This window comes from Hibiscus syriacus, unplaced genomic scaffold (assembly GCF_006381635.1).
Source record: "Hibiscus syriacus cultivar Baekdansim isolate YM2019G1 unplaced genomic scaffold, ASM638163v2 tig00000778_pilon, whole genome shotgun sequence".
NCBI lineage: Eukaryota > Viridiplantae > Streptophyta > Magnoliopsida > Malvales > Malvaceae > Hibiscus > Hibiscus syriacus.
In genome coordinates, this window is record NW_024061825.1 from 2,750,672 (window position 1) to 2,775,467 (window position 24,796).

General features: G+C 32.9%; 1 protein-coding gene across 1 annotated transcript; it reads left to right on the forward strand.

Moving 5' to 3' along the window:
• The first annotated feature begins 21,339 nt into the window (after positions 1 to 21,339).
• Positions 21,340 to 24,559, forward strand: LOC120115321 (ankyrin repeat-containing protein At5g02620-like). The gene is made up of 3 exons (XM_039136052.1): positions 21,340 to 22,397; positions 23,052 to 23,461; positions 23,688 to 24,559. Exons 1-3 carry the CDS (start codon positions 21,851 to 21,853, stop codon positions 24,546 to 24,548), a joined length of 1,818 nt encoding a protein of 605 aa, XP_038991983.1. The 5' UTR covers positions 21,340 to 21,850; the 3' UTR covers positions 24,549 to 24,559.
• Positions 24,560 to 24,796: the final 237 nt, after the last annotated feature.

Consider the following 24,796-nt stretch of genomic DNA (forward strand, 5'->3'; position numbering starts at 1 on the left):
TTCCCATCCTTATCAGAAAAAGAAAAAATAAATAATATGTAGTTCAGAAGCCTTAAACCCATGTATTATGGGAAATAAAGGGAGTCATGCCTTTAGCCACTACTAGGGAACTATTTGTGACTTAAAATAATAAATTGTGTATTTTAAGCATGATTTGAATCAGACTAAAAATCTCGAAAACCATAAAGGCTCATAACTACTCCATCACTACCCATCTTTGATCTACCGTCACAGACCGGTTGTGTCTTGCACCGCACCACCAAATAAAGCATTGCTCCCGTCCGACCAAAAACCCTATGGTCGTTTGTTGAGATCCGTCGTAGATCGCCTTGGAGAGCCCCGTGAAGCTTTTTCAGAAACCCTAGTGTCATCGTGGTTTTCCATGATTTCTGTTCAATTTCGGCGACCGTTCGCCTCACCGCCACCGCCATTGGAGTCCTCACGTTGTCTCGACCATAACCTCACATGTGGGTTGCTATACCATCGTCATTTCCTCTGTTGTCAGCGTTTGTAAGCTCCAATTTGTTTTTCCTTTTTTTTTGGTGTTTGGTTTGGATTTTGGAGTTGATTTGGATTGATTGCAAAGAGTAGAAGCTTTTGGAGTGATCGACCACCCGAAATCGTCCTCACGAACATCGCACGTACCATCACGCGCCACCATCATGCATGGGACTTGTTTTCAGCCTTGATTTTTCTAGAAACCGGTTTGGTCAAACCGAATTGACACAAACTTGTCTGAACCATATCTGAATGAACCAAACCATCTAACTGAACCAACATAATGGACTGCTGACCCCTGAAACGTTAACTTCGACCTTTGATCAGACTTGTTAACTTTGACTTCGATTAAAAAGTCAAATTTTCTAAAAAGTCACATTTTTATTGTTTATCAATGTCTTGAGTCCAAATCCGAAGTCTGTTTCACCAAATTCAAACCCGATAAGTTGTTTTTCTATATTTTATCCTCTGATTCAATACGTTTTCTTGATTAAGTTTCGTTTTTGACGTAATTCATTTTGCACTGTATCCAACACTTTATGCGACGTCGAAATCAAGTTCAAAGATGATCAAAAGGAGTTTAATTTATCGATTGATGTGGCTAGAAAATTGAGGTAATACTCTACTACCTTATGTATGCTTTTGGAACACGTTGGTGTTGGTTAATGTATGAATGATTTTGATTCATCAATTATATTTAATTAATTATTTCTATACCTAAATCGGATACGATATTAATTAGGAAATTGAATAAGACTCGGATGACTTGTAGAAGAAATTGGAAGACCGATAAGAAATAAATCCAAGTCTAGTAATTAATCAGTAAATCAATTACCTGAAGATCCTTAAACTTTGATTATTTCGTTAAAAGGTTTTAATATTGAAAATGCATAGATAAGAAATTACAAAATTACCCTTGTTGTGTAAAAAGACAAAGATTGTCCTTGAAAGTGTAAATAACCCCGAAAGCTAATACTTGACCTGATAAAACTATTATTTCACCTATTAAAGGCTTGTTTTGTCTAGAAAACCCTGATAACTGATTATGACCTCCGAGATGATAAAGAAATAAATCTCGATTCTAGAATTATCACCTGATAATTAAATTTGTTAGAAATGATACATACAATTGAATTGAAATATTTGAAATGAACAAAATAGCCTCAAGTATTGAAATGACCTAAATACCCTTGTGACCTAGAAATAAGTGTCTTTGGATAATTGTGAAAACACCAACAAACCTAAAGGTTATATCACCTCTAAAAGTTTTGGAGCACGACCCAAACATGTCAGTCTCTCTTGGATACTGTTGTAGTGCATAAATAAAATAAATGCCACTGTAATAACTACTTGTCTCCTCAAGATATGTTTTACGATGTTTCTAAAGGTAATCAATTCAACCAGTGTTATCGGTATTAAGAAGTAAATATTCGTGAAGTATATCATTGTAGATATTTGAGAAGTATCGTCGTTTTCAGATCTGTATAGTTTGATTTGAATCAAAATCCAAAGAACTATAAATATATTTGGAATATTATAAATTTTTGTTTTATCCTCCTAAACCAAATTACCAAGTTTTCTCACAGTAGCAAAATGACTGAAATACCTCTGATGGCCTGAGTAATGTAATCACTTCTATACATCCGAATATGAAATAAATCTTATGTAAGGTTCCTAATAAGCTTTTAGTGCACTTGAAATCAAAAATAGTTACGAAGTATTAATTTCTAAATGTCTGATTAGATATGTTGGTAATCAAACCCTTTTAATAGAGATCTCATTTTCGAAATCCATTCAAATTACAAAATTTTGTGTTTCATTTTCTGATAATTACCAAGCTCCTCCGGAAAGATATATGAATCCTCTAGTGTGTTCCCTATATATTTAGATATTTTATCTTATTTTTAAAGATATGATTTTGATATTTGAAATAAAAACCTATCTCTATTTTCTGATACTAAATACATATGACTCCTGATTTATGATATTTCTAGTTACCTATTTTTACTAAAAAAATCTAAATATGTCTGATTGATAGATCTTGGAACTACTGTTACTGTCTGAATTGTTTTATTGGGGTATTTTCTAGGTAATTGTTTGGAGTTCTGAGGTTCAGCTAGCTAGTAATTCCTTACGGACCTTATAGTTTGGGGAAAATGCATATTGGTGTTCGGTTGGAGGGCACAATCTTTGTACTCTGGTTTTTATACAAAAATATTTGCCCTTTGATTTCTAATATTTCTGGTTACGATTAAACTAATCTATATTGGGGTACTGATTGGGTAGGGTTATGATGTTTTGAGGTTTAACTAGATGGTAAATCCTTTATATTCTGGTCATTTTTATTGGACTCTTATACCTATCAGGCATAGGGTAAGTCCTTATGGATGCAGTTGGAGGGTATTACTGTGTTTTAAAAAATCTGTTTTACTAAAAAAACTGTTATTCCTGGTTTTGTTGGAACACATTAGACTTCCCAACTCCATCTTTTGAATCTGCCTCTCTAAACATTCTCTCGAACTTGTAAGTTTCCTTATTGTTACCTGAAGAATTAATTAGTGAGACCTTAACTCTTTAGTAAGACATGTATATTCCTGGATAACTAAAAAAATAGCATGTTTCCGTATATCAGCTTGTCGTTTAGCTTCATCTGGTAGTTTTGTATTACTAAGTTTTCCAAAGCTCACTCTGTTACTCACCATTTTAGGTTAAAGAATCGTTCATGTGCAATATCGGCATCAGTGTGGGAGTTCTTTCGGTGTTGCTTGTGGAAGATGGTACAGTTGTAATTGGGGGCATATAGGTCTCATTTTGTATGTATATCGGAGTCTGTAACTTGTTTTGAAATTGTGTATGATTGGATTCTGAATTTAATTTGTTAATGTTTTCTGAACTAATATAATATATTTATAACTTGTTTTATAATTTTAAATTATTTAACAAAATTCTTTTATTTTATGGATTTTTATCGTGGGTCACTCTGGTGGCCTTAATGTGGAACCTCGTATTAGATCGGACCACTCGTATTGATTTGAGGGTGTTACATATCCCGATGGATCGTATGTTTCCCCCCACCTAGGAAACACCAAATCTGAAGGGGTGAAAATATGGAGGAATAATTGATTAATGACATCCAAGAAAAGGAGTAGATGAAAGACGACGACATGTTTGATGAAGCTATGGAAGGGCTATTCATCAATGTGATTATTGAAAGCAACAAGGTTAGAAAGTATTTGGCTGAAATCTGCCCTTGCCTCTTTGGGAAAAGCTCACGAACTAGACTGCAGAGGATATCCTTGTAGTTTTGAAGATTAACTCAGAGTAATACTCGGAACCAACCTTTAAGCTTTTTCCCGCGTGCATTAAGGGGTTTTATTGTAAGGGCAGTTATGTTAAAATCTACTTAATTTCTAATGAAAGATGTTTTTATTTCTCAAGTGGCAATCATTATTTACATTTTTTTATATTCCTTATTCTTCATTTTTTTACATTCATTTCATAAACTTTGGTCTCTACCAAAATATATATTCTATTTAAATTTTCCTTATAAATTCACAATGTCAATTGTATAAACGTTTCTGAACCCAATCATGAGATAAATTTTGAGCTACTCATGTAATTAGAAGAGGTCAATGAGTGTAAAAATGAGGTAAAATGTGATGTTCCTAACGAATTACTAAGGCTGGTGGAAAAGGAAGATAAAAAGATCTTTCCTCATAGAGAAGAGTTGAGATTATGAATTTGGGGACCAAATAGAGAAGAAGAGAGGTGAAGATCGGTACTACTCTGTCTGCAGGAATAAGACAAGAATTAATAGGTTTGCTTCAGGAGTTCATGGACATCTTTGCATGGTCTTATCAAGATATTTAAGGGTTGAGTACATATATAATAGTGCACAAGCTTCAGATAATACCTAAATGTAAGCCAGTTCAACAAAAACTCAGGAGAATGAGGCCATAAAGAAGTAACAAAGCAGATCGACGCAAAGTTTCTTCAAGTATCCAAATACCTAGAATGGGTGTCCAATATAGTCCTCGTACTGAAGAAAGATGGGAAAGTTTGCATGTACCTAGATTATAGAGATCTAAACAATGCTAGTTCAAAATATTACTTTCCTTGACCTCACATAGACACTTTAGTATAAAACACAACAAGACATTCATGGTTTTTTTCATGGATGGCTTCTTTGGGTATATTCAAATAAAAATGAGCACCAAAGACATGGGAAAAACAACATTTATGACCATGCGGTGAACCTTCTGTTGTAAAGTAATGTCATTTGGATTGAAAAATGCTAGGGTAAATTATCAAAGAACAATGATGACTTTTTTCCATGATATGATGTACAAGGAAATAAAATTTTATGTGGATGACATGATTGCCAAATCTTGAACTGAAGAGGAGCATATTTAAAATTTAAGAAAACTTTTCCAAAGATTATGGAAGTATCAGTTGAAGTCTAACCCGACTAAGCGCACCTTTGGAGTAACATCAAGAAAACTCTTAGGTTTTTCTTAGATAAAATGAAAATGATTCAGGATCTTCCACCACATCGAACGTAGAAAGAAGTTTTTCTTAGAATGTTAAATTATATAACTCGATTCATTTCTCAATTAACCAATAAATGTTATATATTGTTCAAATTACTTCTAAAGAATAACCCCCAAAGTTTGGAATGATGAATGGCAATATACTTTGGAAGTTATTAAGAAGTATTTATACAACGCTTTGATTCTAGTAGCACTCGTTCCTGATAGAACATTAATTCTTTATCTGATAGTTTTTTTTTTTAAATTCAATAGGATACGTGTTGGGGCAACATGATCAATATGTAAGAAATGATAGAGTCATTTATTATTTGAGCAAGAAATTCACTGTTATAAAGTCTGATACCCGCCAATTCAGAAAATATGTTGTACATTAGTATGGGCTACCAAGAGGCTCAGGCAATACATGTTATACCATGCTACTTTGTTGATATCCGGGCATGATCCACTAAAGTTTCTGTTGAAGTCACAAGTTTTGACTAATAGGTTGGCTAGATGGCAGATTTTGTTATCAGAATTTGACATTATGCATGTTAGCCAAGAAATGATAAAAGGGAGTGTCATAGTAGACTTTCTTACAAGTCGTGCCTTAGATGACTATTAGTCCATGAACTTTAGCTTTCTAGATGAGGATTTGATGTGCATCTCAATTGAAGAAGAGATTATTTCAGATGATAAATCATTGAAGCTTTATTCTGATAGAGCTTATAATGCTTTGTGATGAGGAATTGGTGCAGTGTTAATTTTTTAGAAAATGTATACTATCATTTTACAAGTAGATTGGAGTTCTTTTGCACCAATAATATGGTAGAGTATGAAGTTTGTGCCATGGGGTTAAGATAAGCCATGGAGAATAAAGTTAAATTGCTCAAGATGTATGGAAAAATGTGTAATATCCTCGTTAGAGGTGTATCAATTACGAGGAGAGTAAGAGATGAAAGATCCAAAGTTAGTTGAGTACAAAATATTGATTCTCAAACTAGTAAAAGAGTGCGAAGATATAACTTTCACTTATTTCCCCCAACAAGATAATCAAATGGAAGATGCTTTAACCACATTAGTTACAATGTTTAAAGTAAACAACAAAGCTAATATAATGAAAATTAGATGCAAGTATATAAAACCCCAGCACATTGTTATAGCATAGAAGAAAAGACAGATGACCATCCATGGCACAATGATATTTTGTAGTATATCAAGTATCAAACTTATCCCTCACATTCATCTGAGATTGATAAAGAACACTCAGAAGGATGGTTGTTAGGTATGTCCTTGATGGGGAAATTTTGTACAGAAGATGAAGTGATCAAATTCTATTGAGATATGTAGACGTTATAGAAGCAAAATTTATTCTAAAATAAGTGCATGGTGGAGTATGTGGAACACATGAGAATAACCTCTCCATGGCTAGAAAGATCATGATATATGGATACTATTGGGTAACAATGCAGACATATTGTGTCAAGTACGTAAGAAGATGTCTCAAATATCAGATATATGCAGAGAAGATTCACGTGCGTCCTTTAACATTGAACATAATGATTGCACCATGGCCATTCTCAATGTGGGGAATGGATTTCGTTGGAACAATCACATCGAAAGCTTAAAATGGGCATCACTTCATCCTAGTGGTAATTGATTATTTTACTAAATAGGTAAAAGTTGTTTCATATTCCAGTATCATAAGGTTTACAGTTTGCAAATTCATAAAGAATTAGATAATCTACCGATATGGGTTGCTAGAGAGAATCATCTCGAATAATGTTGTTAATCTGGACAACCAGATGATGGATGGACTCTGTGAACAATTTAAGATAAAAAATGTTAATTCAGTAACTTGTCGCCCGATGATGAATTAGGTAATAAAAGCGGTGAACATGAACATTAAGAGGATTATCAAAAGGAAAAACTTACAAAGACTAGCATGAGAAATTACCCTTTGCCTTTTATGCCTATTTAACTACAGTGAGGACATTTACATGGGTAACGCCTTCCACTTTGGTCCATGAAATAGAGGTATTCTTAATTATTGAGGTCGAAATCCTGTCACTCCAAATTTTGAAAGAGGTAGACTTATAAGAAGCTAAATGGTTTCAAGCTCGGTTTGATTTTCTGAATCTTATTGAAGAGAAGAAGTCGAAAGCTATATGCCATGAAAAAATGTATCAGTAGTGGATGATGCGATCTCATGACAAGAAGGTTCGTCTGAGAGAATTTTGAGAGGATGATCTAGTGCTTAAAAAGATCTTGGTCATTCATAAAGATTTTCGTGGGAAATTGATGCCTAATTGGGAAGGGCTATATGCTATCAAAAAGGTTTTTTTCCGAAGGAACATTAATTTTGGCAGAAATAGATGGAGAATATCTCAAAACCCCAATAAACTCAGACTATCAAGAAATACTACACTTAGAATAAGAAAAATGAAAATGAAAAAATAGGGAAATAAAAATTGATTGAAAATGAAAAAATTGAAAATAAGGTTTCAAGATGAAAATCCGTAAAGTACATCTTATCAAATGAAGGATTTGAGTTGAAAACCTGAAAGGGCAACTCAAATGTATTATGGTATTAGGCATTCGATAATTAAACCCTCTCAAGAGTATGGAATTTTTAGAAAAACTTCATATCTGTATACATCTTCACAACGTTGATATCTTTCAAATAGAAGCTCAACTCAATGCTACAAATTATTTTAAATTGATTGGTTCAGGAACACTCATGCTAGAGATCCTTAGGGCACAAGTCTCTTATTTCTAGATTTCTTTTTGTTTTTGTGATTACAATGACTTTGTATAAATTTTAAGATTTTATTAATAAATTCCAAGTTTGTCAATTCAAACTTCAGGTTTATTCATTTTTATAAGCATCTTATAAGTAGGCTAACATAGACCAAAAGAAAACAAAAGATTTCTTGGTATTTCTTTGAGTTACCTTTTAAGTGCATAGAATCCAAAGTAGGTTGTCGTGTCAACACTAGTGTTAATTGATGAAAGTGTATGACAAAGTGTGACAAAATGAATGTCTATAGTCCAAAATACAGTAGGGATAGTAAAATGATGACAATTCAGTTCACTACAAAGTATATTTCTAGCAAGATCTTATCATAAACAGATAAAATAACATTTTTGTAGAGAAAAAGAAAAAGGTAAATTAAAGATGAAAACCTGAAAGATGTGCTCTAAGACATTTGAGGTAGAAACCTAGAGGAAATATGAAAAAAGGTCGAGCCTAAATTGAGAAATGAAGTTTTAGAGAAGTAAATATGGTGACTCAAGCAAAGATAAAAACATAGAAAATAGAACAAAGCAAAGATTTACAAAACAATGGAGCTTGCAATACTAAAATGGCATTATGCATTCATATTTAGGCATTTGCAAAATAGGAGCATTCATATTCATTTTATCAAGTTTTGGATGTTTGACAGGAATTCACGAAGTCAACAAAGACTTCATTGCATGATCTCAGACCAAAGAAGAAGATTTCAGCAAAAATTCAATCCACGGTTTCACTATTGGAAAAAGTGGATCCCAGCAAGAATCAAGGACCTTCTGGTCACTACTTTCAGGTACCTTAATCATGTATCAATGACACATGATACTCTTTTTGTAGGTCTAAAATTCTTCAAATAGAAGATAGATAAAATATTTCCAGTGGAAGGGTTCATAATAATAAGAACTCGTCTGATCAGGGAAAAGAAGTTTCAAATGATAAGAACTTGTTCAACCTTGGTTCATCCATCATAGAAGGAGGTGGATCAACATTTTCAATAGAAGGGTTCATAATAAGAAGAACTCGTCCGATCAAGGAAAATAATTTCCTAATGAGAAAAACTTGTTCGACCTTGGCTCATTCATCACAAAATGATGTGGATCAACATTTCCAGTAGAGAGGTTCATAATGAGAAGAACTCGTCCGATCATGGAGAAGAAGTTCTTAATGAGAAGACTTTGTTCAACCTTGGCTCATTCATCATAGAAGGAGTTGGTTCAGCATTTTTAGTGGAAGGGGTCCTAATGAGAATAACTCGTCCAATAAGGGAGAAGAAGTTCCTAATGAGAAGAACTTGTTCAACCTTTTTTTCCAGATTCCATCAAAGAAGAAGGTGGATCGACATGTTGTGGAAGAACGATGAGTGCATATAGGAGAGCTTATTTAATCTTTCCGAGAAAGGAAAACGGCTTAACCTTATAAGGGATTAAAAAGTTCATAATGTGAATAACTTCTAGCTCTAAAATTTCAAACATATGAATTTGATTTCGTACAAAATATTTTGTTTTCTCGTCTTTGTCCTATTATCGTTACATGATAATGGAGAAAGATGGGCAATTGTAAACATTTATTTTCGTCCTAAATTAAATTTGAACTATTGAGTTATCATTTAGCTATAAATAAATATATATATTTAAGGGTTTTACTGAATATTTATATTAATATTTGTATATGTATATAGGAATAGAGTGATTGCAAGTGCTAATATAAATAAAATAAAAATCTGGTAATTATATAAATAAACTTTGGTCTCTACCCAAATATATATTCTATTCAAATTTTCCTTACAAATGACACAATGTCAATTGCATGAACGTTTCTGAATCCAATCAAGAGATAAATTTTGAGTGACCCATGTATTTAGAAGAGGTCAATGAGTTTAAGAATGAGGTAGAATGTGATGTTCCTAACGAATTACTAAGGCTCACGAAAAATGAAGATAAACAGATCTTGCCTCACAAAGAAAATATTGAGATTATGAATTTGGGGACCAAATAAGGAAGAAGAGAGGTGAAGATCAACACTACTCTGTCTGCAGGAATAAGACAAGAATTGATAGATTTGTTTTCAGGTGTTTATGGACATCTTTGTATGGTCTTATCAAGATATGTCAGGGTTGAGTACATATATAGTAGTGTGCAAGCTTCCAATAAGACCTGGATGTAGGCCAATTCAACAAAAGCTTGGGAGAATGAAGCCATAAATGCTATTAAAGATCAAAAAAGAAGCCAGATAAATCTACACAAGGTTTCTTTAGATATCCAAATACCTAGAATGGGTGGCCAATATAGTACCCGTACTAAAGAAATATGGGAAAGTTTGCATGTACGTGGATTATAAGATCTAAACAAAGATAGTCCAAAAGATAACTTTCTTTGGCCTTACATAGACACGTTAACAGATAACACAACAAGACATTCATGTTTTTTTCATGGATGGTTTCTCGGGGTATAATCAAATAAAAATGAGCACCAAAGACATGGAAAAAACAATATTTATGACCATGTGGTAAACCTTCTATTATAAAGTAATGTCATTTGGATTGAAAAATGCCTGGGCAACTTATCAAAGAACAATGATGACTATTTTCCATGATATGATGCACAAGGAAATAGAAGTATATGTGGATGACATGATTTCCAAATCTAGAACTGAAGATGAGCATATTGAGAATTTAAGAAAACTTGTCCAAAGATTGAGGAAGTATTAGTTGAAGTCTAACCTAACTAAGTGAACTTTTAGGGTAACATCAAGAAAACTCTTAGGTTTTCTGGTTAGTAAAAGGGGAATTCATATTGATCTAGATAAAGTGAAAGCGATTCAGAATCTTCTACCACCTCGAACGTAGAAATAAGTTCAAGATTTCCTCAGAAGGTTAAATTATATAACTCGATTCATTTCTCAATTAACTGATAAATGTGATATAGTGTTCAAATTACTTCCAAAGAACAACCCCAAAGTTTGGAATGATGAATGCCAATAGACTTTGGAAATTATTAAGAAGTATTTATACAACGCTTCGATTCTAGTAGCACCTGTTCCTCGTAGACCGTTAATTCTTTATTTGACAGTTTTTTAGAATTCAATGGGATGCGTATTGGGGAAACATGATTAATCTAGAAGAAATGAGAGAGTCATTTATTATATGAGCAAGAAATTCACTGTTATGACTTCTAATACCCGTCAATAAAGAAATTATGTTGTGTATTGGTATGGGCTACCAATAGGCCCAGGCAGTACATGTTATACCATGCTACTTTGTTGATATCCATACTTGATCCACTAAAGTTTCTGATGGAGTCAAAAGCTTTGACTGGCATGTTGGCTAAAAGGCATATTTTGTTATCATAATTTGACATTGTGTATGTTAGCCAAAAAATAATAAAAGATAGTGTCGTAGCAGACTTTCTTAAAAGTCGTGCCTTTGATGACTATGAGTCCTTGAACTTTAGTTTTCTAGATGGGGATTTGATGTGCATCTCAACTGAAGAAGAGATTATTTTAGATGACAAATCAAGGAAGCTTTATTCTGATGGAGCTTATAATGCTTTGGGATGAGGAATTGGGGCAGTGTTAATTTCTCCAGAAAATGTCTATTATCCTTTTACAAGTTGGTTGGAGTTCTTTTGCACCAATAATATGGAAGAGTATTAAACTTGTGCCATGGGATTAAGAGAAGTCGTGGAGAATAAAGTTAAAGTGCTCAAGGTATACGGAAGAAAGTGTCTAATATCCTCGTTAGCGGTGTATCAATTACGTGGAGAGTGGGAGATGAAAGACCCGAAGTTAGTTGGGTACCAAAAATTGATCCTCGAACAAGTAAAAGAGTTTAAAGATATAACTTTCACTTATATCCTTCAAAAAGATAATCAAATGGTAGTTGCTTTGGCCACATTAGTTACAATGTTTAAAGAAAACAAGAAAGTTGATATGATATCAATCAGATGCAAGTATATGAAACCTTATCACATTGTTATAGCATAAAATAAAAGGTAGATGACCATCCATGGCACTATGATATTCTGCAGTATATCAAGTATCAAACTTATCCCTCACATGCATCTAAGATTGATAATGAAAACTCAAAATGATGGTTGTTGGGTATGTCCTTGATGCGGAAATTTTGTATAAAAGATAAAGTGATCAAATTCTATTGAGGTATGTGGACGCTAAAGAAACAAAAAGTATTCTAAAATAAATGCATGGTGGAGTATGTGGAACACATGCGAACAGTCTCTCTATGGCTAGAAAGATAATGAGATATGAATACTATTGGGTAATAATGCAGACAGATTGTGTCAACCACGTAAGAAGATGTCACAAGTGTCAAATGTACGCAGGTAAGATTCATGTGCCTTATTTACCTATGTATATAATGATTGCACCATGGCCATTCTCAATGTGGGGAATATATTTCATTGAAACAATCACACTAAAAGCTTAAAATGGGTATCGCTTCATCCTAATGGCAATTGATTATTTTACTAAATAGGTAAAAAATTATTTCATATTCCAGTACCATAAGGTCTACAATTTGCAAATTCAAAAAAAAGGAGATAATCTACCGATATGGGTTGCTAGAGAGAATTATCTCGAATTATGCTACTAATCTGAACAACAAGATGATGGATGAAATCTTTGAACAATTTAAGATAAAACATGTTAATTCAACAACTTACGGGCCGATAATGAATTGGGTAGTAGAAGTGGCGAACATGAACATTAAGAGGATTATCACAAAGTCCAATGAAACTTAAAAAGACTGGCATGAGAAGTTACTATTTGCCTTGTATGCCTATCGAACTACAGTGAGGACATTTACATGGGCAACACATTTCTCTTTGGTCTATGAAATGGAGGTAGTCCTACCTATTGAGGTTAAAATCTTGTCACTCTAAATTTTGAAAAGGTAGACTTGGATAAAGCTAAATGGGTTCAAGTTCGGTTTGATCAGCTAAATCTTATTAAAGAGAAGAGGTTGAAAGCTATCTGACATGAACAGATGTATCAGAAATAGATGATGCAAGCTCATGATAAGAAGGTTCATCCGAAATAATTTTGAGAGGATGATCTAGTGCTTAAAAAGATCTTTCCTGTTCATAAAATTTTTTGTGGGAAACGGATGCCTAATTGGAAAGGGTCATACGTTGTCAAAACGGTTTTTTTCCAGAGGAACATTAATTTCGACATAAATGGATGGAGAAGAGCACATAAACCCAATAAACTCAAAATCTATCAAGAAATAGTATGCTTAGAAGAAGAAAAATGAAAATGAAAAAAAGAGGTAAATGAAAAATGATTGAAAATTAAAAAAAAAATTAAAAATAGGGTTTCAAGATAAAATTCGTAAAATATATCTTGAAATCAAATGAAGGATTTGAGTTGAAAACCTGAAGGGGCGACTCAAATTTATTATGGTATTAGGCATCCAACAATTAAATACTCTCAAGAGCCTAACATTTTTTAGAGAAACTTCACATCTGTAGACATCTTCACAACGTTGATATCTTTCAAACAGAAGCTCAACTCAATGCTCCAAATTATTTCGAATTGATTGGTTCAAGAACACTTAGCTAGAGATCCTTGGGACATCTATCCCTTATTTCTAGATTTCTTTTCGTTTATGTGATTTCCATGACTTTGTATAAATTTCAGGATTTTATCAATAAATTCCAAGTTTGTCAGTTCAAACTTCAGGTTTATTCATTTTTATAAGCATCTTATAAATAGGCTAACATAGACCAAAAGAAAACAAAAGATTTATTGGTATTTCTTTGAGTTACCTTTTAAGTACAGGGAATCCAAAGTAGGTTTTCGTGTTAACACTAGTGTTCATTGATAAAAGTGTATGACAAAGCGCGACAAAATGAATGTTTATAGTCCAAAATACAGTAGGGATAGTAAAATGATGACAATTCAGTTCACTCCAAAGCATATTTCTAGCAAGATCTTATCAGAGACAGATAAAAGAACATTTTTGTAGAGAATAAGAAAAAGAAAAATTAAAAATAAAAATAAAGACTTAGCAAAGAGAACAAAGCAAATATTTAGAAGACAATGGAGCTTGCAGTACTAAAATGACATCATGCATTCATATTTAGGCATTTGCAAAATAAGAGCATACACATTCATTTTATCAAGTTTTAGATATTTGACAGGAATTTAAAAAGTCAACAAAGACTTCATTGCATGATCTCATACCAAAGAAGAATATTTCAGCAAAGAATCAATCCACGGTTTCACCATTGGAAAAAGTGGATCCCAGCAAGAATCAAGGACCTTCAGGTCACTACCTTCGGGTACCTTAAACATGTATCAATGACACATGATACACTTTTTGTAGGTCTATAATTCTTCAAATAGAAGATATATCAAATATTTCTAGTGGAATGGGTACATAATGAGAAGAACTCGTCCGATCAGGGAGAATAAATTCCTAATTAGAAGAACTTGTTCAACCTTGGCTCATTCATCACAGAAGAAGTTGGATCAGTATTTCTAGTGGTAGGGTTCCTAATAAGAAGAACTCGTCCGATGAGGGAGAAGAAGTTCCTAATGAGAAGAATTTGTTCAACCTTTTTTTTCCAGATTCCATCATAGAAGAAGATGGATCGACATGATGTGGAAGAACGATGAGTGCATATAGGAGAGCTTATTTAATCTTTCCGATAAAGGAAAATAGCTTAACCTTGTAAGGGAGTGAAAAGTTCCTAATGTGAATAACTTCTAGCTCTAAGATTTCAAACATATGTATTTGATTTCATACAAAAAATTTTGTTATTCTTGTCTTTATCCTATTATTGTTACATGATAATGGACAAAGAGGGGCAGTTGTAAACATGCATTTTCGTCCTAAATTAAATTTGAACTATTAAGTTATCATTTAGTTATAAATAAATAAATACACATACAGGTTTTACTGAATATTTATATTAATATATGTATATGTGAATAGGAATATAGTGATTTCAAGTCCTAAATATAAATAAAATAAAATTTTGGTAATTATATAAACATTACATACTTTGATTAGTAAAATATAAATATATAATAAATTAACGTATAAATAAAATACAAGGTACTAATATATTATTATTATGCAGGTTTAAATACAATCATATAAACCCAATACAGTTCGAAGTAAATGACCCAATGAAGCCCAATTCGTACAAGCCCGTATAAAGAACCCAGACAACCATTAGGGTTCCTACTCTTCCTCAAAGCGCCACCAAACAGAGACTGTTATATTCAAAGAAGATCTAATGACATAGGACCATCAATAATTAGGGTTTTATAACCCTTTGTATTAGTGTCATGTCAGCAGGAATCGTTGGATTTGACCCAATCCAAAGGTATAGATTAATGAGCCTTTAGAGTTTTTATAGTTAAGAGATGAAAATATACACAGCTAAGGGATAGCCGTTGGATCTATTCTAGATTCAAAGATTTAGATCTTTAGAGATTAGGGTTTACCCTAATAACCATTCTATCGTAATTGCTAGTAATTCTCAACTGTTGGATCCCATCTCTGATCCAACGGTTCTCATGCCACCAAGAGATCCAACAGTCGATCTATCCGTGCGTTTGATGCATATGCCAATTCCAGAATATCCTAAACATTGATGGTGATATTTCTATTATCGAGGAACCCTAAATTTGGTCCCCACATATTTATTTCTATAATGATTACAATCGAATGGTAGGGGCGTGTGAGCCCTGTCATGTCTCATCTATCACCACCAAAACGGTGACCGATTTTCCTCAACAAACAAGAGAAAAAAAAAGGATTAGGCAAATTTGGGTTTTCTTTGACATATGTAACCCTATATAAAAACGGGTATAAAACCCCACAAACAAAAAATCTAAAATAGATTTTTTAGGCAATACAAAAATCAAATCAAAAAAGAAAAAAAAATCCTTCTTTGAGGTAGCCATTTTCTATACCATTTTCTTTCTTTTTTTCCTTGCATGTGTATATGAATTTTGAAGCAAGAAAATAGGGTTTACCTAAGTTTGTAAGGGCCTTCATCGGAGTAATCATTGTCAGGGAGGAGAGCCGAAGAGTCAAGGGACTCTAACGTTCTAGTAGAGTCTTGTATCAGGTTTTAAAAGTACGACGGGAGAGTTAGAACAAAAGTGGTACCAATTGTCACCTTATAGTTGTCGTAAATAATAAAATCGAAGGGCTGAATGTCATTTTGGGAGATTTAGGGGGTCTGTTAGGTAGTTTTGTCTCAAATATAGGCTTAGGAGGAAGAATCGGAGGGTTCAAGTTGTTTTTTTGGTTTGTTTTGGTATCATTTGAGTTTTTTTACCACCGTTGATGATAGTCAAAGGAGGAAAATGGCCACCAAAACATGGTGGTTGAAATCTAGGTTTTAGGTGGTTTGATGGCTCTCGTTGTGGCTAGGTAGAGAGAAACGAGAGAAAACAAAAAATGGAAAGTTTGGTTTTTTAGAATCAGGTGTTAAAATGGTTGTTTTATGAAAAATTTAGTTTTATAGGGGTAAAAAATGGCATTGAACATTTAGCGTGTTTTTGCAAAACATTCACCATTTATTTAATTTTATGAATTAATTTAAATATGTAAATCCTGATTATGGGATTTTCCTATTTTTGTGTTAGCTTTAAAGAAGAGAAATTTTCTTTAGATTATCCAAACTTACACGTGTTTTTACATTTAGGTCACTAATTTCTAGATTTTTTTTGTGATATTTTATCTCAAATCGAAGCATCAATTTGGTTATTATTCTCTTTTATTTCTTAAATTTGTTAGTGTAGAACTAAAAATGTAATTTTAACTTTTAGTCCTTAGAGTTTTACCTTGATTTTACAAATCGGTCATATGATTGGTTTTTATTTGTTATTTGGTTTCGAATTAAGGTACTAAATGTGTATTTTTCTTTTTGTTCCTGGTTGTTAGTTATAAAGCTTTAAAAAGGAAAATTATGTTTATATCCTTTTAGCTTAGCATTTTTATATTTTAGTCACTATGTCCTTATGCCTTTATTTCTTTTTTACTTTTGACCTACTATTTTCTCTTGTTTTAATTTGGTCACAATCATGATATGTTAGCTTAATTTGAATTTGATTTTATTCATTTCATTTTAGTCCTAATTTTGATACTATTAAGTTTAGATTTCTCTTAGTGTAGTCCTTAATTAGTACATTCTTTTTAGATCCAGTCCTTAAATTTAGATTTATTTAGATTTAGTCCTCAAACTTGTTTAAAATTAGGAAATATTCTATTTGACCCTTGTCTTAATGCTCGAGGGTCCATTTCGACTATTCGATTCAATAATAGATTAAAATCAATTATGATTAATATTAGAGCATCCATTTTAGGCTTATTGTCACTTTAGTCCTTTAATTTAGGGAATATTCGATTTGGCTCTCGCCTTAATGCCCAATGGTCCATTTTGACTGTCTGATTCAATGATTGGTTAAAATCAAATATGGTTAAAATTAGAGCTTGCATTTCTAGGTCTAGTCCTCTAGGTTTTTAAATTATATAATTTGACACTTTAAGTTAGAGGGAAGCCTTAATTAACCCACTTAGCATAATTAGGATCAATAATGAATTGTTTGATTGCATTTGGATTTTAAAAATAAGGCAATGTTAATTTACCAAGGAGTTAATAGTGTATCTTCCGCATAAATGCTCGGGGGTGACCACTATTGATTCCCAAAGTAAATCAACATCCTTTTCAAAACCCTACATCATGATTTTTTAATCTTCGAGACAATGTTTGTTTATTGGAATCAATAACGAGGCTTTCGTATAAATGCCTGAGGGTGGTCATTATTGGTCTTGGTAAATCAACATCATCTTCAAAATTTGCATACATGATGGATTTTAAATTAAATAAAATAAAATATTGAACCAAATTTTTTTATTTTTAAGATATAGGGTAATCGACTAGGTACTAATTTTTTGGCACTATGGGGGTGTTAATCCTTCCCCACACATAACTGACTCTCGAACTCGATTTCTGATTTTCGCAGACCAAAATTTGGCATTTTTTATAAAATAAAAATATTTTATTAAAATTACTCGATTTTAGGTGTTCCAATCGCACCGTAAAATGATTGGTGATGACTCTCATCTTATTATTAAAAATCTTTTCAAAAACCCTATCGTCATATATAATAATTATTATGTTTTTATTTGTATTTTTTGTTTTTTATAGTTTAAATTGATATAATTCATATATAATAATATTTTTTTGAATTTATTATAGTTTGAATTAATATGATTCATATATAAGTGTAAATATAATTTAGATGTTATATTTTTAATTAAATAAAATATTGAACTCAAAATTTTTTATTTTTAAAATATAAGGTAATCGAATGTGTACTAATTTTTGGGCGTTGTAGGGGTGTTAATCTTCGCCACACATAACTGACTCTTGAACTCGATTTCTGATTTTCGCAGACCAAAATTTGGCATTTTTGATAAAATAAAAATGTTTTATTAAAATTATCCGATTTTAGGTGTTTCAATCGTACCTTAAAAATGATTGGTGATGACTCTCATCTTTTCATTAAAAATCTTTTCAAAAACCCTATCGACATAAATAATAATAATTATGTTTTTATTTGTGTTTTTTATAGTTTAAATTGATATAATTCATATATAATAATATTTTTTAAAATTTATTATAGTTTGAATTAATATGATTCATATATAAGTGTAAATATAATTTAGATGTTATATTTTTAATTTACAATATAATGCCTATAATTGATATTTTATTTTTTCAAACTCACTTTTTAAATTTTAACAACAATCACAAGCAATTAATTTTTTAAAATTACACTTTTATACCACACTTTTAAAAATTCATTTTTACGGCACTTCTAAAGGTCAATTTTAAAAAATTATACCAAACTGGCTTTAAATATACTTCTATCTGATTGTTTAAAATGGATATTATTTTTATTAATACATTTTTGTGCCAATTACTAAATATATGTTATTCTAATAAAATTATCTAGTTGTACTTATTTAGCATGTAACGATATTTATTAAGATAATGTTTTTTTCCTAATAATTAGACCACTTGACGAGTTTAAAGGCATAATTATAACTAGGAAGGATTAAGGGTACGAAATCAAGAGCACATAGAAAGAATCCATAAACATTAAAAATGGGCATGGTAAGCACTTATACATGGCTCCATTATTGGGGGTTTGTTTATCTTTTACGGCTATGTAATATATATATATATATATAGGGGTACCCATCATTATTATCTCACCTTTTTGGTTACTTTATAATACAAATTAATAATGCGCTGTATTCATATGACCAGACAATACCGGCGGCTAAATCTAATTGGCACATGTCTGATTGCTACCCATTTTTGGTGCTTGCACATTGAGTCCTTTTTTATTTATTTATTTATTCTTCCTCGTCATTTGTAATTAAATTTCACTTATACATCCTACTATATAATTTGATTTGAAATAAATAAACTGAAGATCTTTTTACACGATGGAGGAGTAAAGGTTGATTGGGAATGTTTATAGAAGTGTTTTCGGTCTAAAATTTCATTTGAAACGTAAAACCATTTTCGAACAATTCATTTTTAATAAAAAAAATTCATTTGAAGCGTGATTATTAACTCAAATCAAGAAATAAAAAAAATGATATTTTTGTGTTGAAAAAACTTGTTAGAAGAAACATTCCCGAAACGATATTCCTAATTGTCCAGTGGTGAAGTGATTATGTTGGTTGAGTTGTACCCTTCTATTATCTTGTATTACACTGTATTGGATTTGAATTAAATAAGATGGTGGAAGCCTCCAAAAAAAAAACACAACAAACAAAAACTTAAATATTTTGAGATAAATGTAAGACAGTATTTATTCAAGATAACTATCAATTATTTGACATTGAATACACACGTTCCTAGTATATCATTTTTTTTTTCAAAAAAATATTCTCAAAACTCACAAAACTAATTACATGTTTATTATTTTTAGAGGTTTAGGGGTTTTCTATTGGAGTTTTTTTTAAATCAAATGATAAGAAGCATTCTTTCAAGAAGATGAACATCACGTTAGATTATCGTTGGAAGACATCAAAGAATAAGAATGTTGAGTTTTAGATGAATATTCATCGATTTTGAACGAGTTTTATAAAAAAATAATTTGTTAAGAAGAAAAAGAAGTAAAACGAAGAATATTTTGATAAAACTAATCTTGTCGTGAATGATGAGTGGTGATGAATAGCGATTGATCGACGGTAAAAATTAAAAATCTTTACCGAAAGAAGAAAAAAGATCATTACCTTATTATTTTATTAATAATATAATAGTCTAATTAGAGATTAACCGAAGGAGGGTGGGTGGAGGCAATCGCCTCCTAAAATTTTTAAATTATTATATATTTGAGATATTTTATAAGTTGTCTCCTCGTAAATTTTAGTTGCTTGCCTAACATAAAATAATACATTCGTCTCTAACTCTAATACTCTAAAATTAAAATTCAGTGTATATATTAAATTGGCTTAAATATAAAATAAATATCCAAACTATACCGCTTTTCACGAATATGTGCCTAAAGTATTGTTTGAATCATCCAGGTGTCTCACATTACAAATATTACCATTTTAGGTGCCCGAGACATAATGATCGTTAAAAATTCATGTTAAGTGACACATGTCACGTTATGATAATTTAAAAAAAATAAAAATGATTATATTTATATAAAAAAAACTCTATTTTTAAAAAATTACAAAAAAACTCAAATCCCTAAAAATATCAAATCACTAACCCTAACCTTAATCCTAACCCTAACCTCCATTGCCGGCTATAGTCGTCGTCGTCGATGCAGTCCTATTGTTGCCATTGTCAGCCGTCGTAGTTGTCATAGGAGTCGTCAAGTGTTTCAATTTCGTGATTTTGGGTTTCAGCGTCATCAGGTTTAAATCTTTGATTAGGGTGACTTCGGGTGGCTCAGTTATCAGCGACGGTTCGATTGGCTAGAAGTTCGTCAACGATAATAACAACAAACAGAAGTGACTGACGTAGGTATATGGATTGGGATAAAGTTTTCCAAAATTTGAGGTTTTTTAAGATTATCAAAAGTTTTGAGTTTTTCTAAAATAAAATTATATTTTTTAAGTTTTTAACTTTAAATAAAAAATTTAAAATTATCAGAGCTCGACACGTGTTTTTTAACCGTAAAATTAACGGTTGTTACGATCTAAACACTTAAAATACTGTTTATAGGACGATTCAGAAAATACTTTAAATATCTATTCATAAAAAGCAGTATACTTTGATCACATATTTTATGTTTAAGGGTATTAAATTCCAGTAAACTTCAATGATAAATGATAAAGTTGATAAATAAAAACCTAAAATTGAACGATTAAATGAAGCTTAGCATAACAAAAACAAGAAAAATAACGTAGTGGAGTTAGTGGTTGCTGATATTTGTTTTGTTTCATAGACTTTTTTCTTGTCTATTTCTCGTGGCTCTGGTTTGGTACAATAATACAAAGTTCCATCGGCTATTCTTCTCTTCTCTAGTGAATCCGTTTTCTCAGGAATTCAACTTTCAGAGTCCATTTTCTTGTATCAATCTTTCACACTTTTCAGCTCCAAATCCAAGCTTTTTCTGTTATTTTTATTTTTATTTTTATGGAATAATCTTTCATTTATCATCTGAACCGCACTGCTCCTATGTTCTTCCTAGTTTAGCCTATGGAATAAACTTTCCGCTTAGAGAATCAACGATCTTTACCACGAGATTCTTTGTTTTTGGGCTGCTTAGCGTTGTGACTGAAAACTGCTTTCATCCAACTGTAGGAAAGGGGGGAATTCTGGGCAATTAGATTCTTGTCGATCATAAAAAGGGATGGTGGTACTTTTTTCGGATTATGAATTCGAAGAAATATGCCTAAAACAAGAGCTTCAGATTCGCTTCTGATGATGGAGAAAAGCAAATAATTCGTCTTTTGCCAAGCAGCATACTCTTTGTTGGTAATAGCTGGTAATTCATTGAGATTCGGGTTTTGATCATGGAAAAACAGCAGAGTTTTCGCGGCGTAACAACAGAAAAATCACCGCCTGCTCAAGGAATGCTGGACAAGCAACAAAGTTTTAAACAACCTGAAAAGCAACAGAGTTTTCGTGGTGTTTCGAGTGAGAAACAGCCCGGCGGTAGCAGGATGATGGAAAAACAGAAGAGTTTTCGGGGCTTTATGGAGAGGCAGAAGAGCTTTCGTGTGGTAATGGAGAGGCAGCTGAGCTTTATTGGTGCCGGTGAACGCAGGAAGAATCGGGAGTCTCCAGGAAAAAGAGGTGATTCACCTCTTCATTTGGCAGCAAGAACAGGGAATTTGTCTAGAGTTAGGGAGATTCTTATCAACCTTAATGGTCCTGAGGCCAAGGAATTTTTGGCCAAGAAAAACCTAGAAGGGGAAACTCCCCTTTATGTTGCAGCAGAGAATGGTCAAGCTGTGGTTGTTGCAGAGATGTTGAAACATATCGATCTCGAGACTGCATCTATCACCGCACGGAATGGCTATGATCCGTTCCATGTTGCAGCTAAGCAAGGTCATGTTGGTAAGAATTCATTAATTTCATGTTTTATTTTGCAAATTCCTCATTCATTTAGAAGTAACATTTTAAGAATGCAGCCATAAGTATTTGCAATATAACTCCCAAAATCTTCACACAAATGCAAATTACGCAAAGTTACTTGCGTAATTTGCTTGGGAGAGTAGGATACCTGAAATATACTTATTTCATTCACATTTCACTACCTTTCAAACATGAGCAAATGGTATGTGTATGCGTGTTTTGTATAAATGTGGTCTCATGTTTCTTTTAGTTTGTTTCGAGCGTTAGTTTTTATTTCTCTTGTAAAGTTTACTTGTTGATAATGTCTGAAGCCGATTTTGCTAGATTTTTTGCTTTCTTATCAATTTGACTCCGAATAAGATTTTCTTTCACGCATCTTATAATCCTTAAATTCTATTGATGGGGAAGTTAACTTTATCTTGTTGATGACTTGGCTTTGAATTTAGCAATTTGGTAAGGAACATGTTTATCTCTTCACTTTAGGAGGCCTTGCTTCATCATGTTCAATGGCATTCTCTTCTACAAAAGTTGTTTGATGTTATTAAATTTCTCACCGTCTCTTTCTATAAGTAATCTTAACTATTATTATTTACGCTTTCTGTTTCTGAAATTGTTTTGATCAAAACTTTCTTGCAGAAGTGCTGAAGGAACTTTTGGGTACCTTCCCCAACTCAGTCATGACTACAGATTTATCTTGTACGACTGCCCTACACACAGCAGCTGCTCAAGGGCATATTGAGGTGGTCAATCTTCTTCTAGAAACAGACTCAGACCTTGCTAAAATTGCAAGAAACAATGGTAAAACTGTCCTCCATTCAGCGGCAAGAATTGGGCACTTAGAGGTAGTGAAATCTTTGCTCAGCAAGGACCCAAGTACCGGTTTTAGGATTGACAAAAAGGGTCAAATTGCACTGCATATGGCAGTGAAAGGTCAAAATGAGGAGATAGTGCTGGAATTGCTGAAACCTGACCCCTCAGTTTTGCTCGTGGAAGACAATAAAGGAAATACTGCATTGCATATTGCAATAACGAAAGGCCGTACTCAGGTGCTCTCTCATTCATTAAATAATTTTCAAAATGATCAATGTATAACTCTTATGGTTAAATGGAATCAACTGTTTGGTTTCTTAGTCCTACAATCAATTTGCCTGATGTACAACAAAAAATTTAGTTCAGGTTTCGATTAACGGGGATATATATCTTGATTGATTTTGTTGGATTTCCATAACTAAACCTTATCTGATTGATTACAAATCTTTTCCTGTTGTGCAGATTGTACGATGTTTGCTATCGGTTGAGGGCATAAACATCAACTCAGCAAACAAGGCCGGAGAAACCCCACTTGACATTGCAGAAAAAGGTGGAACCCCAGAACTTGTCTCGATCTTAAAGGAAGCAGGAGCAGCCAATTCTAAGGACCATGGAAAGCCCCCAAACCCAGCAAAACAACTAAAGCAAACTGTAAGCGACATAAAACATGATGTCCAGTCCCAGCTCCAACAAACACGACAGACTGGTTTCAGAGTGCAAAAAATTGCAAAGAGACTAAAGAAACTCCACATTAGCGGCCTAAACAACGCTATAAACTCTGCTACCATTGTTGCTGTTCTTATTGCTACCGTTGCTTTTGCAGCCATCTTCACTGTCCCTGGACAGTATGTTGAGAATAAAAAAGACGGGGTCTCGCTTGGGCAAGCACATATTGCTGACAAGGCACCATTTATTGTTTTCTTCGTCTTTGATAGCCTTGCTTTGTTCATCTCCTTGGCGGTGGTGGTTGTTCAGACATCGGTGGTGGTGATTGAACAAAAGGCAAAGAAGCAACTTGTCTTTGTAATCAACAAGCTCATGTGGTTGGCGTGCCTCTTCATTTCTGTTGCATTCATTTCGCTGACTTACGTGGTGGTGGGGAAAAAGTCTAGATGGCTTGCAGTGTGTGCAACTGTAATCGGCAGCACTATCATGCTTGCTACAATCGGCTCAATGTGCTATTTTGTCATTTTACATAGAATGGAGGAGTCGAAGCTAAGGAGCATAAGGAAAGCTGAGAGTCGCTCCCGTTCTTTCTCTATGTCTATGGCTTCGGATTCTGAGATCCTGAATAATGAATATAAGAGGATGTATGCCCTTTAGACCATGGAAGAGTAGTATGGATCATCTATAATTTGAATTTGAAGGGAGCTGCTGCTGCTTCTGCTTCATCTCCATTAGTTGATATATTACATGAATTATGTACTTTGAGCTGGAGTATCCCGGGTTCCAGTGAGCATGCAGACGAGCGACGAAATGAAACGGTGGAAGGAAGATGGTTGTATTCGAAGTTTGAACTGCCATGTTGATACTGAGAATGTATTTTTGGCAGCATGGCAGGGGCTTGCTAA

Excerpts from the sequence above, each read along its gene's own strand:
- LOC120115321 (XM_039136052.1), top strand. The coding sequence starts at position 21,851 with ATGGAAAAACAGCAGAGTTTTCGCGGCGTAACAACAGAAAAATCACCG. Across the intron at positions 22,398-23,051 it reads AGCTAAGCAAGGTCATGTTG|AAGTGCTGAAGGAACTTTTG; the intron begins GTAAGAATTCAT and ends ACTTTCTTGCAG. Across the intron at positions 23,462-23,687 it reads TAACGAAAGGCCGTACTCAG|ATTGTACGATGTTTGCTATC; the intron begins GTGCTCTCTCAT and ends CCTGTTGTGCAG.